Source organism: Echeneis naucrates, chromosome 17 (assembly GCF_900963305.1).
Source record: "Echeneis naucrates chromosome 17, fEcheNa1.1, whole genome shotgun sequence".
Lineage (NCBI taxonomy): Eukaryota > Metazoa > Chordata > Actinopteri > Carangiformes > Echeneidae > Echeneis > Echeneis naucrates.
In genome coordinates, this window is record NC_042527.1 from 18114065 (window position 1) to 18128741 (window position 14677).

General features: G+C 43.5%; 1 protein-coding gene across 2 annotated transcripts in view; it reads right to left on the reverse strand.

Moving 5' to 3' along the window:
- The window catches only part of ak5 (adenylate kinase 5), a 42772-nt gene that overhangs the window by 4004 nt on the left and 24091 nt on the right, over positions 1-14677 (reverse strand). For both annotated transcript variants that reach the window (XM_029525206.1, XM_029525207.1), the window contains exons 8-11: positions 11753-11826; positions 6741-6786; positions 5089-5133; positions 2151-2314 (exon numbers count right to left, since the gene is read on the reverse strand). In XM_029525206.1, coding sequence (XP_029381066.1) covers positions 2151-2314; positions 5089-5133; positions 6741-6786; positions 11753-11826 — 329 coding nt within the window. The remainder of the gene's footprint in view (positions 1-2150; positions 2315-5088; positions 5134-6740; positions 6787-11752; positions 11827-14677) is intronic.

The window sequence follows — 14677 nt, forward strand, 5'->3', positions numbered from 1 at the left end:
AGCCTCAAACGACAACGTTGAATCTGGGGCTGCTGTGAACACCTAAACTCTGAAACTCTGATGTGGGTGTGATTTTTATTTTATCACAGCAGGTTGTGTGTCAGACCTGCTGAGGTGCACACAGATTATTCATCCCTGTCAGTCTGCCTCTCTTCATCGTGTTGGGACGTGACCCACAGTGTTTCTCTGCTGAGGCGACAGAAAGCCAAAGTAAATCTGTGTGGACGTCTTTGTACTTCTTGCTTTTGATTCCCTGCGTCACTTTTTAATGGCTCATCTTTTCTGGACTTAGTATCTCATCTTTTTTTGTTTTGTTTTGTTTTTCACAACACCTCAGGTTTGAAATGTGAAATTGCTGAGCAAAAGAAGACTTCTATTGGTTTAAAAAAAAAAAAAAAAACTAACACAAACTGGTTTTAAGACTTCTGCTGTTTGTGCTGCCAGAATGGCAATTAGTTTGTGAGGCAGAAAAGATTGAAAATAAGAAAAACTCAGAACCCTTTTTGATAATTCGGTTTTCACACATCAGTCTCCCTCGACTGGAAAACAACGATGACACTGAAAATTGACAATAAGTTTTAAAATAACTATCAACTCCATTTGCAAACTTTTAAAGTTTAAGAAGGTGGATTTGGTTTAAAAAAAAACAACTTATGCTGAAGCCTGAAGGTTTAAATGTCTCTGACTCATACAACCTTTACACTTCCCACTGCCTCCTATTGATTTTGTTAGCAGCACACTCAGTGTAGAAAAGTGGACATTTTAACCTTTTTGAGAGAATGCAGACTCCACCATCTTTTGGAACATGAATGTCTGCAGCTAATTGGATGGAAATTAGCTTTTCGTAGTTGCTCTAAATGACTTTGGTGTTGAACTTCCTCTAAGTTTGTTAAGGCTTCTGTGTTTTGTTTTGTTTTTTTTTTAATCGACATCCTGCTGCCTGGGCTCGATCGACGTGGCAGCTGGCTCAGGTGGACTACCTGCCCTGATGGTTTTTCGGGGAGAGCGTTTGGAGCCGTACAGATAATTTATCTGGTGTTACACACTCTGTCAAAGTGCTGCTCAGACAGCGCTGTGCAGTACAGTGTGTAGTAATAATAATAATAATAATAATAATAATAATAATAATAAAAAACAAACAGAAGCCTGCCTGCTGTATGAACTTCATCAGGCCACCGGCAGGAAAACACGTGGTGTCGTAAGTTCAGTCAGCTTCAGCTGTCTGTGTTGATGAAACAATGATATGGAAGATCTTGTTTATAAAAGATAATCTTGTTGATTTGCTTTAGTGCTCTGGGGCCTCCATGTTTTTCCCGACTCTACCCAAAGAGCCCACTTCAATGAAAAAATTGTGGGTGGTTCTGTGAGAATGTTTTTCATTTCTGCTCAGACATGTTGGCTTTCTACAGTCGCTGCTTCCACTTAACACCCCTCTCTCATGTCAAACATCCTCTCACTTCTTCTAAAGGTCTGTCTTATCGTTTCAGTAAGTTGTGTAGTCTATCTGATTTATATAGTCCTGTCTTATTTTTTTTTCCCAAAGCAGAAATGCGGCCTCTCAAAAATGAGCAGGGAAGCACACGTGCAGGTCAGACCTCAGATTGATCTCTTTCGTTGCTAACTCAGCTGCAGCAGAAAATATCCTGCTGACCTGAAACATTTTTGCGGAGACTCAGATTTTGAAAGGAGCTTATTTGTTAGCATAAAACCGGAGTGTAGAGGGACCATCCACCCGTGCAGCTCGAGCTTAGACTCTCGTCCTGAGATTTCAGGCCATCAGATAAACCACAAGAGGTTTTGCAGACTAGCAGCACTCACAATCACCACACTTAAACGTAAACAGTTCCAGAGCTGGTACCAAATGTAGAAGTGGTTGTTTGTGTTTTGACAGCCTAACAGTCAGGAAAACCAGTTTTAGAACAGAACCAGGAAGTTGGTTGGTTAGGAGTGTGATTACAGGGACCAGCAAAACCAAAGAAGCTTTTGTTGGTTTAAGTGTGGACGTGAAATCAACACAAAACGATGCAACACAGCTGTGGAAGGAAAGACGTACACAAAGTCATACATTTGTGTAGTGACGTGTCTAAAACTTCCTTCCATGTTCAGGTTTGACTTTCGCTCTCGACACGTTGTGACTACAGCGCACTGACCTCGGGCAGCTGCTCTCCTCGCTCCAGGACGTCTCGCAGGTGGTGCCCTCGACTGCTGTGAGACTGCAGCTCGTTACACAACAGCTCAGCCAAGGTCACGTGACGCAGGCCGAACCGGTCCTCCATCCGCTCACAATGGAACGCCAGCCCCGAGCCTGGAGCACCTGAGAGAGCGCACACACACGCACACGCACGCACGCACACACACACACACACACATTTCTGCAAAATGTAACCATCACACCTGAATGCTGGCCTGAACTCTGACCTGCCTGAAGTCGGAGCCGAGAAGTTGAGGACCGGCTAACACAGCAACAGAGAGACCAGGACACACAAATACACACAAAACAGGCACGGGGGGGGGGGGCACACAGACACACAACATGCTGGGCCTCTTCATCCCAACCTGAACAGTAACCATTTCAGGCCTGACACAGACAAAGCAGGAACAAAAAGGTAGTATTTCACCATTTAGCTGCCATTTTGTGACTCTCACTTCCAGACGAGTGTTTCAGGAACTGAAACGGGCCGTCTGCCTGCTCATGCCACGCTGTGACATCTGCAGGTGCTTTGTCGCAGGTTAACTGTGTGACTTGGCCGTGAAGCCGTGCGAGGCGCTGATTTATCATCAGAGGCCTTGAGCCCAGTAATAAAACTCAGGAGGTGTTTTACATTAATCGGGAAGGCAAAAAATTGAGGTGGGGGGGGGGGCATTGTACTTTAATCCCCCCTCACCTGCTGCTTAACACCCCCACCAGGAAGGGAGATAATGACCCAGCAGGGCTGCCTGTTAGTGACCTGATGAGTCAACACAGGTTGAAGTGAGCTTCCAGGGCTTCTGCTAAAACTCCTGCTTTGTATTTCGTTCTTTTTTTTAATTGTCCATTACAGAAAAAATAAATAAATAAATTAAAAAAAATAATAATAATTAATAAAAGAAAATATTAGTATTGAGGAACAGCTTTATAAAAAGTATTTGGAGTACTGGATGCATTTCAGATTTAAAATGGGAAGTAAGTAGGAACGCATCTGTTCTGTTGTTGCTTTCTTTCCCCTAAAAAATGAGACCAAACGTTTCTGACACTGACGGCTCTCATTGACATTTTAGAAGGAAGACACTTTTTTTTATTTTTTTGTACGTGTGTTTGAGCTCGTCTTCTCCGGAGAAGTCTGACAGGTAACCTGGTGTCCCCTCAGGCAGCAGCAGCTGGAGGGGGGGGGGTCGTCATTGCTGCATCAGGGAGTCTTCACTTGAGTCTTGAATGCGTTCTCTGAGGTGACATCCTCGGTGACTCGCCTCGTTACACAACGTCCCATCTTCTGTACTGTACTCTTACTTCTGCTGCATGTTTTAGTCATCAAACGTTTTGGGACCTTTGACCCTTTTTAAGCTGAATTAATCAGATTTAAGAATTTCGTCTTTCATCTGACGAAGCAGCTGGAAACACAAACGCCTGCATCTCTGACCTAATCAGCATTTTCTTAAGATTTCCAGAAATGATCCTGTCCCGTTCCTTCAGGGAAGTGCTGAGGAGTTTTACCATCGTTATTGATTTGGTTGTACGACCTGCAGCTCGCTGCTCTCATCAGTTTACTTTCCATACGGGACGGAAAAACAAACAAACACATCGACAGGATGTGGAGACCAAATTAAGAGTTGTTAAGGGAAGTGAATGTAAAACTTGTTCTGCATGTTGGTTGTGTAGAATCATTTTTAGAGCTGTGACTCTTTGAGGATTTGCTTCTTTCCTCTGTTGTGTTGTCTGGACATTTATTCATTAGCTTTACTGCTGAAACCTTTTTTTTCTTTAAGGTTCTGCGAAGAAGACACAGCAGGCAGAGTGGCGGGAGTTTTTTTTTTTTGGGGGAGATCTGAGGAGGGCGGTGACTTTTCATGTGTACGAGGATGAAATCCTCTTTAGCGGCTCCAAGACATTTCACTTTGTGTCGCCACACACTGAACGGCCAGTCCTGCATTACGGGCCGTAGAAGCTGCCCGGGGGAAAGATCGTCGTTTTTGTTTTGCTTTCTTTTTTCTTCAGGCTTGCGTCTTCGCTAAGCGGACAAACTGCTGTTAATGCAGATCAGTGGGGATTTGTCATGCTAGTTTCCAAAGAAGGGGATTTTAACACTAATACACATAACTGGTATTTAATCTGTGAGGGTGTGAAAGGGAACACACACAATACCAATGAAATAATCTTTTAATGACTGCATCTTTACTGTTTTTGCTGTGGTAGAAAAGTGAATGGTGGTTAATGGAGACATTGTGCGTCCTTCCTCTTTCATTAACCTTCATCTCTCTGAGCCTCACACGCTAAATGATGACAAAAACACACAACACTGTCTGCCTCTAGAGGTGTGAAGTCATTAAGTACATTTACTGCTCTGCTGAACCTCAGCACAGGTTTTAGGCACCACTGTTTGTGTGTTTTTCAGATTTATTGGTCTTTTCAGGTTCACAAAATAATGTTTTTAATTATATACCTGAGACTCATTCATGTCTGAGCTTTTAATTATTTTTCATGAGCGACTAAAAAAGTGATCCATTGCCAAAATAAAAAATATATTGCATTTCTAATAAAGTAACTTCAATGATTTAACATGTTCTAGACCAATTAATCCATTAATCATCAAAAGACTTAAAAATGGAGAATTTACAATGAGCAAACATTTTTCTTTTTATCCTGCCTACCATGAAAGGAAAAATATCAGAAAAGATATTTAAATGTATTTTAAAACGAGCAGCGTCACACTTGGCTAACGTGCTGTTTTTAGGCCGTTGGAGCACTCATGACTTTTGTCAGGCAAGTTTTAAATGAAGACTTTTTGTGAGTCAGGAAACTTTTTAAAACGACTCTGCGTTCGTGTGTCTGCATTAAGGAGGCCAGTTTGTGTGTGTCTGTGCGTGTCTGTGAGCTCCACCACATGTACGTACCCATCATGAAGATGACCTTTGGTTTCCTCGGCTCTGTACCGTAATCTGTCAGAAGAGTGAAAATCAGAGTTTAACATGCAGTGTCAATCAACAGCACACACACACACACACACACACACACACACACACTCTGCTGAGCTCAAACACATTGATACTATCACACCGATAAACAGAACAGAAATGAGGGATGAACTGATGCTGGATGAACAATCACGATGAGTGAAAGACAGAGACATCAGGAATATTAGAGGATCACAGATGATGATGATGACGAACGTGGAGGAAGTTTAACACTTGAAGCTTGAATGCTACTTTAATCTCCGCTGAACTGTGTTAATATTTAAGTGATTCATTTTCAGGAAGTCAATCAGCAGCCTGCTTTGTTAATTGTTGTAACCACTTTTCTGTTTTCTCACGTTAGTGGCTTCGTCTCCTGTTGCTTAAACTCATCTACTCTTCCATTTGGTCATTATCAACAAACCTCACAGTTTTCAGACAGTTTATGGAGAAAACGGTCTGTTCATTGTTCACTGTTCATTCTGTGTGCTGATAACACCCACATTTTCTCTTTTTATTACAAATGCCAGTAAGTTCTTGTTACTTATTGGCTGACGTTTGTGCTAAAAATCTAAATCTATCAACGTGTAGGTACTGATTGAATATGTTTCACAAATTCTTCATTGTTAATAACGTCACTGTAGACCGGCTGTGGTTGAACTTATGTGTCTTTGGGTCCGATGTAATTATTCTGATTGATTATTTTTTGGCATTGAGTTATGCCAAATGCATTTTCAAATGCAGACCAGGTGTCACCAGTAGCAATAATGATATAAAAATATTAGTATTGAGGCATCACTTTAGCTCAGAAGAGCTCTGTCTGTGCTGACATTCAGTGTTTGCAGCTTTAGTTCGAATTTTTCTGCAGAAATGTGAATAAATCGATCAGTTGATTAATAGTAGATTTGTTGATTGACTACTGAGACCTATTTTAATCTTAGTTATGTCCTTCATATTATATATATATATAGAAGTAAATCTCCGGTTTGAGGACCTTCCTCTTCGAGCAGACTGTTTGATTAAACACATTTGATTTTCTTTTGATAATGAAAACCATTAGAGTTAGCTGCAGCACTGAATATCAATGTTTGAATGCAGACTGTAAATGTTCTGGCCTACGCGTCGGTTAAATTCTGGGTTTGTTCTCCTTTTAATCAGACTGTCCTCCTCCTCTTCCTCCTCTCTGTCCTCTGATAAACATCAGCTCCAACTGCTGACAGTGAAGCCACGGACCTCTTCCTCCCCCTCCATTACACAATCAATAATGTTGATGCAGAGCCATGCTGATGAAAACACACACATTAATGCACAAACACACACAGATAGCGGGGACAGGCTCATTCAGGCATCTGATGAATAACTGTTACATGACACATGGCATTTACTGGGGGTGTGTGGGGGGTGTGTGTGTGTGCGTGTGTGTGTGTGTGTGTGTGTGTGTGTGTGTGTGCGTGCGTGCGTGTGCGCTGGTTTATGAGCGAAGGCTGCTAATAAAAGGCGTCTGATAGTATAAGGTGTTGTATGTTGTACAAGATAGATGAAGAGTTTGTTTTTCCACAGAAAGTCCATTAAAGTGATTCATTTCATCAACTCACTTTCTGCAGCTCCTTCACAATAAGCATTTTCCTCCTCTTCTTCGACCTGGAAGACAACAGATGACCGATGAATCTGTCAGTAACTTCTCACATTAAGTTGTGTAGCTGTCGTGTAGCAGCTCTGGTCTTTACAGCTACAGAGAATAAGTTGAATAAAAACCGGTATCACGTAGAGAGAACACAAAAGAATGAACGCCTCGCTAAAAAGGGACTGATAGAGACACAAAAGGATTACAAACAATGGAGACACAAAAATAACCACAAAGACTTCAGCTTTTTTTTTTTGTGGAGCTTTTTGTTCACTTTGGCATTAGTTTGCACTGTGTTATTGTCATTTTGCATTTATTTGTGCTACTTTTGTGTCTCTTTCTGGTTATTGAAATCCATCTGGATTTTTTTTTTTTTTGTCTTTTGACTAAGCTGTTTGACCTTCACTCTGAAAACTTGAAGTGGCTGTGGCTCAGTGCATAATAAGCCATCCATGTGCACATCGGTCTGAAAAGATCTGTGAATCCAGGCCCGGCTCTGTGCGTGGGCCTCACTTACTCAGACAGTCTGGTTTAAAGCATGAATGTGCCCTGCAGCTTTAAAGCCGGAACAGTGTGTCCATATATTTTTGGCCGATACAGAGAACCAGCGGTGTGGACCGAGCCAGCCTTCCTCTGAGTCCTCCTCAAATCAGTCATCTCTTTCTGTCCTTTCTCCTTCTGCGGGCCGAGGCCCCGGAGCAAACACACGGGCCGAGTCTGGAGGAGTTCATTCAATGATGATTACATTTACAAGCAGTGTCAAAGCAGGGCAGGAAGATTGGCTGAGAGATGTTTTCCTCTCCATTTAATCCATGTCGAGGGGAAATCTGATTCGAGTGGACGTCAGTGACTTGATATTTGAGACCATTTCCCAAAAATAACATCCCAGTCTCATTGCTGCAGTTTTCCGTGGTTATCCTCCTCATCCCCCACCGTCTGCATCGTTCTGGCACCAATGACCGGCTCATGACTTGAGATATGGCTTTAAAAAAAAAAAAATTTCTCATGATCCAACAGTCTGGTCACAGCAGAGATGAATGTCAAAGCTGCTAACGTCAGTGTTTCTTCTTTTGCTGTTTTGATTTTAGTGCCATCATCAGCACAATCCTGCAGCTCTCCTATCTATAGATGAGCTATTAATATTCTGACCATAGATTACTTTTGTTAGTGTAAATACCACATTATTATTACTACATGAAATAATTTGAAATATAAGTGAGTGAACAAAATGGAGGGGTTGATAATTTGATTGAATGATGTGTAAATCATATCGCAGCATTCTTTCATAATTTCTGTGACCTAAATAAACAGACGTGTGTGTGTGTGTGTGTCAGTGACGGATCAGATGGTGGAAAAGATGGATGTTTTGTTTTTTTTTCCCTTAAGATAATTTCTCACTAAACTGTAAGATTGAAGATGAAAATGCGCCTGATGAATGTGGGCAGCAGTTTGGCTTAGATGAGGCTCAGCGTCTTTGTTCGGACCTGCTCAGGACCGGCTGTGAATCATGAAGGTGGGAGTGTGATGATATGAGGCTGCGCAAGTGCAAGAGGTGTGGGGCAGATGACATTTATAGATGGCATTATGAATGCTAATTTGTCTTCCCAAATACTGAATGCACAGATAAGTCCCACTCGCTCGAAGGATCTTGACAGGAGAGGAATCGGCCTACATGGCAGAGAGCTGGAGTTTTAAAAGGAAAAAAAAAAAAAAAAAACTAAAAACAAAACAAACTGATTGAATTGAGACCAACGTGTTTTAAATCTGAAAACGCCCTCCAGCAAAGGAGCAGCTGAAAAGAATCATCTGTGACGAGCAGCAGAACATTTTCTGAGATATGAGAGAGACTCCACGTCCCGGAGCCCTGAATCTGTCACCAGAAATAAAACGTAAAAACTAACACACAAACAAAACTAACTTAAAAGGGAGTTCTGATTTGGTTAGTCCCTTTAAAAAAAAAATAAATAAATAAAAAAAATCTTTAATTGGTTTCAAATCAAATGACTTCATTTGTCTTCTGCATTAAGGGGAAATAAATTCTGCCTTCCTTTCCCCACAGCGCCACCAGCAGGTTCACACGTGTCCTGTTGGACTGCTGCGGTGACTTTTGGTGACACATTCGTGCTCCCCAGAAGAGGAAATGTGGTCGTTCGGAGCCGCCGGGCTTTTAAACAGTGTCAAACACAAAGTAAAAACCTCAGCAGTTCCTCATGGTGACGATAAATATCACAACACAACGACCGCGGCTGTACACACTTTACACAACCTTATTTTTCACGGTTTAAATGAGCAAGTTTCTCAGTAACAATAAGTTGAGAAAGCTCAACAAAGAGACTTGTTTGTCTTCTTGTCCTCGGTTATTCAGGATCCAGATGTCCAATAAACCATCTCGCCGTCGTGATGCTGTTTCAAAGACGTATTGCCCTACTTGTGCTCATACGGTGCCCAACTGAATTGTTTTTGTATTTTATGGAGCAGTTTGCAGTCTGCAGAGATGTAGTGAGATCCAACTGATTGTTATCACCGAAGAGAAAGAGCAGGCAGGAAGAAAAATGGCCTCCTGACGTAGCTCCTGACTCAGAGCGGCTCAGATTCTGGCCGGCTCCGTGAGGAGCTGCGGTTATACCCGACGGGGCCAGCAGAGTCCGACTGGAGCTAAATGCCATCAGTGTGGGGGAGGGACGGGCGCCAACTGAGAGTCTTGGCATGTGAGTCCACCAACTGCTCCGATGACTCAGAGACAGAAAAACACATCGCTGGCACAAAATGCTCACACACAAACACACACACATAGAAACAAGACTTTTTTTTTTTTTTTTCTTCTCGATTCTGATACTGTATTCTGGAGATGAACCACAGTATGATACACACACACAAACACACACACTCGTGTCCCAAAACAACACCTAAAGTGTCCGTTCTTGTTAGCAGCTCTTAACACCCTGGAATTGGTTGCCTAGGAATGACGGAGATCTGGATCCCAAAGGGAGTCTGTGTACTTCATGATTCAGCTGAACTGCAGATAAAATAAGGTTTTTTTTCTGCCAAAGCATCGTGGTTTGTGTCCGTGGCTTCTGTCGCTCCACAATAAGAAGGTTGTGAGTTCGGTTCCCGGCCTGGGTCCTGTTTTGCATGTCTCCCTGAGACAGCATGTTTAGGTTAACTGGTGGTTCTAAATTGTTGTCTGTGATGGACTGGCGACCTGTCCAGGGTGACCCCCCCCCTCACCCAGTGTGAGCTGGGATTGGCAGAAAAGTGGTGTGAGAGCCTTCCTGAGTTGGAGGTACGTGTGATGATCAATTTACAAACTGGAGGCTTCAAAATGGCGTCTCAATCTGCACCACAGAGAACGATTCTCTGTCTTGGCTGATCTTCGTCTTGGTGAGTCACCTGTGTGAGCTGATCAAACGAGCTGCGGCTGCTGCCCTCGACTCATTAAACCTCGGAGCAATGGCACTGAACTGTCACCGCTCTCAAAATGAGCTCGGAGACGCTCCAGTGGGCAGAAAAACGCTCGTCGCCATCAAAAGACGGAAAACAGGAGTTTGACGTCCGGCACGTTCAGATGAAGGAAGCTGATTTGGACTAATTGGTGGCTTTAATTTGCACTGAGGAATAAACTTTACTGGTTTGAATTACAGAAACGATCCCCTTCCTACCCACAATGCCTCTTGACAGCATCCAGAGAATAAGCCTGGAGCGGAATGCACTGGGACAGTAAATAGAAGCATATCAGACAAATAAATCAACAAAGCACTTTGGTCCACATTCAGTTCTTTTTCTTTAGGCACAAATTTTAAGGAAAGATTGTGTTAAAGGTAAATAATAGACAGCCTCTGTTGTCATAGTTACTATAATAAACACTATCAATCCCCACGTTAAGGTCCAATGCCTCCTCCCCGTGCACACCTGAAGTCCTCCTCTGTTTGTATCACCACCAAAACCCATCTTTGTCTCATATCGGTGGACACAAACATGAAATGACAGGGCAGCTTCACACGCAGCTTTGTGATCTCGTGCCCCTCCATGATCTTCACCCTCCGTCTGCCTGTGACGTGGATCAGCCACAGCTGAAGTTAACTTTGATCAGACGTGGTTTATTTGGAAATCGCGGCCGAATGTTTGTGAACGGGGCCAGTGAAGACTAAACGCCATCACACATGGACGAGGCATATCAGTGGAAGTATGAGATTCACTTAAATGGATCCACTACCTGACTTCAGTCTACATTTAGCTACATTTCCACCTTTACATAAAATTTATATTCCACCCTGATAAACACACAAAGTAATGACTAAAGATGATGAACTTCTCTCCTGCTGAATGCCGACAGTAAACAGAGTCAGTTGTCAGGAGCAGCTCCACGGTGGGAATTCAGTGCACTGAGTAAATCAAAAGTCTCTCTGCTCTGAAAATCGACCCGGCTGCGACGCGGAAAACCAATAAAAGAACCTGCGTCAGGCAGCAACTCAAAAAGCAAGGAAGCAATGATGGAGAGCAGAAAAGTGGACACACAGAGAGACCAGCGATCTGCTGGTAGACTCTCAGAGGAAGGGAAACTAAGCTGAGGAGGAATGATGCTTGTCTGCTCATGTGACCGGCTGACTCATCCAGCCTTTGAGATGAGTTCACCATTTGCCATTTTTGAAAAGATAATTTTCAGACTGTCAAGTATGCCTTGAAAAATAAAATGAAGGGAGAAGGTGGTTTTTGCCAGCGATGACTGGAAATGAAATTTCTGTAAAGGGATAAAAATATTGAGATTGTATTAAGGAGCTCTTGTTGTCAGTTCTCGAATGAGGTTGGTATAAAGATGATTGGGGTGAAAGGTCAACTTTGAGGCAAACGCTGAGAAACCAGAACGGGTGAACCATGAGCGGCGTGCTGTGCTCCGTACAGGCCTGTGCAGACACAGAGAGGCCAGCGAGCCCAGCCAGGCTTTCAGATTTACAGTCAAAGGGTAGGAAGGAATCCCAATCTTACCTCGTCGTACTTGCAAGCAGCCTCTGCCAGACCGCTGCCGTCACCCAGAAGACTGAGGTCCAGCTCGCTGGGCCCTGAGGAAGGAAAAGTCCACAACAGTCACCAAATTAACTGCAGTGCGGTTCACAGCAGAGTTAGATGTGAATATCAATGTGACTCTGTTCATCTCTGCTCATTTCAAAGTCAACCGTGTCCTTGAAATTCTGTTTATATACAACATAATTTCCCGGAGGAAAATAATGTATTACTTTTTGGATAGCCGAAGCACGTCAACCCGCACCGGGCTGACCGGTGGTCAAGGACCCCCGTCTGCGCTGTGGACTGAATGTGAATAATTTCTGTGTGAAATCGGATCGTCTCTCTCTCTCACCTAAACCAAGAGCTGCCAGCGCCTCAGGACGGCCATGAAACTTTCATCACCAGTGGAAGTTGCAGCCATCAGGATTCAGGTTGCACATATTTGTGGCTGCATTACAGACTGTATTAGCTGTTGCAGATGAGTTGAATGTAGACGCCACGTCTTTGGGACAGGGTTGCCTGGTTGCCTGGCAATGGTGGCGAGACTCCAGGGAGCCACTGGGCTCGGAAACATTTACAGCGTGTAGCGCCCCTGTTGTTTTACACAATGGGCTTACATTCCTGTAACCTTTGATTTTGGGAGATGTAATTAGCGATGAGGAAAAGCTGAGCTGACTGGGATAAATCTGTGACGTTGGTTCTGTTAGCTGTCGCAGCCGGCGGATCTGTGTACATTTATATTACATGATGCTCTTTGCATCACACGCTCTTGTCTCTGCACAACGTGCACCACACGGGCACGCAAAGCTTATTTCCAGATGTAGACACAGTCCGATCGACGCAAAGCAAAATCTGAAACAGAATATTTACTGCATACAAGTTTTCAGCGCTGAACCCGAATTGAAGCAACGCTTCCTGCCGAGGGTAAATTCTAACGTGCTGCATCTTCTTCTTTTTCCTCAGTGGAAATGGGTCGTGAATAACGCTTCCCCTCGGCAGATCTTTCTTTTCTGGGTTAGACTCTGTGAGGATGCAGCTTCAAACACTCAGGCACACTCCACAGAGACAGCAGCCGTCAATGCCTTAAATGCATGATATGTAAAGGAGGGGAAAAAAAAAAAAGGCCCCAGAATCCAGCAGATTTACAGAGAAAGACAACAAAAACAGCTGCTAAGTGTACTCTTCACAACTTTTGTACAGCTGTCGAAGCCGGTGATGTCAGGTGGCCACTTCACTTCGGTCCACACGTGCTGCTGCCATAATCACAGCCTGAGGACGGGAGAGGCTGGAGGAAATGAGCGGCAGAAAATGGACCTGAGGGTGATTTCCTCAACTACTGCCAGTCTATTTTTAGATTTCCTCTACTTTTTCTCTGTAACATAGATATCTTCTGATCTCTGAGGGGTCACAGTTTCCTTTTTGTCGTTTCAAATTGTGAAACCGTATGTGAAAGCAGAAATAATGCATCTCAAAGCGCACGACGTGCCGTTTATACCCGAGCGGACTGCCATGGGGAAGTGCTCTCAGCTAATATGAATTTTCTCAATTGTTGCCAGAGTAATACATTAACATAAGAACAATATAATGAGAGCTTCAGGCATGACATCTGAGTCGAGTTCGTGGACACTCAGAGGGTTCAGTGGCACTCTGATTATTTCTTCATGAGAGCTTTGATGATCGTCCTTTGTTGGGTTTTACAGATTTAGCAGGATTTGAGTTGCTTCAGCGCTGAAAGTTTTTGCATGTTTGTTATTTCAGCGCGAGGAGACGGACTGCTGAACTGTTTCAGGGAGCGAGTGAAGCACGAGCCAATGCTGTTTCAACGCTGCAACGATGCGAAGGACAAGCTAGGATGATTATTTGTCGAGGACCTCAGGATCAATTCGACTTAACTATCAATCCCTCAAAGCAGCAAAAGGTTTGAATTTTGAGAGACAGTAAGAGTTCTCTTTCCCTCTTCGCTTTTTGTAGGTGATAATATTGGGCGGCAGCTCTCCTCCAATCAAAACAAACTCTTTATCTGAACATATTTGCTCTGTCTGATCAGTTCGAAGGTGCCAGATGGTGTCTCGTCGTGGCTCTGCACCTCCCTGCACAAACAACAGTTTCCTCCTGTGCCAGACTGTTGGTTTCATCACAACATAACCACAGCAGTTTGGTTACAGGCCACAATGACTAGCTGCTTTTAGCGAAAAGGAAAAGGGGCGATTTGATTCGTTCACCTTCATTAACCAAGATGGCTGACGAACAGAACATGGTGCGCTGGAGAGGAGTTAGCTGACATCTGGACAGATATTAACATCTCACACATGTAATTTACCGTCACAAAGTTTGTTCCTTAAGAAGTTTGATGGATCTGATGAGCCTGTGAGGTCAAAGACGAACCACAGCATTTTCTTTGTGAGGATGAAGAGACAAATGAGATAATCTAAATCGGCGTTTATTTTGAAATGCGCTTCTTATTTCTTTACATCCAATCTTAGCAATAAAACTGAGGGACAGCGTGACAAAAATGAGTTTGGCCCCCGGCAACAATCGGGGCTTCTCATGTGGCCCTCAGCGGCGCTCTAAATGTGTGACAGAGCGTGCTGTCGTGTAAAAGCAGTTTTTGTCTTTACACTTCAAAAGATGTGCGACTTTTGTGCTGTGTGGGCACATTTACAAGTTACACTTTATTGGGATGAAAAGATGAGCAGATCAATTCACCGTGCCAGCAGTGATTTTTTTTTTTCCTTCCGATAAAACCCCTTTAGAGACCTCGATCACTGATGCCTGATCGTATCTTTTCAGCTCAGTCAGTCAGGTGAGCAGCTCACGTCTCTCTGGGACATTTTTTTAAAACGCTAAACGATCGGGGTTTAACATGATGCAGGCCGGCCGTCTGAGGAGCAGACACTGATTCTAACC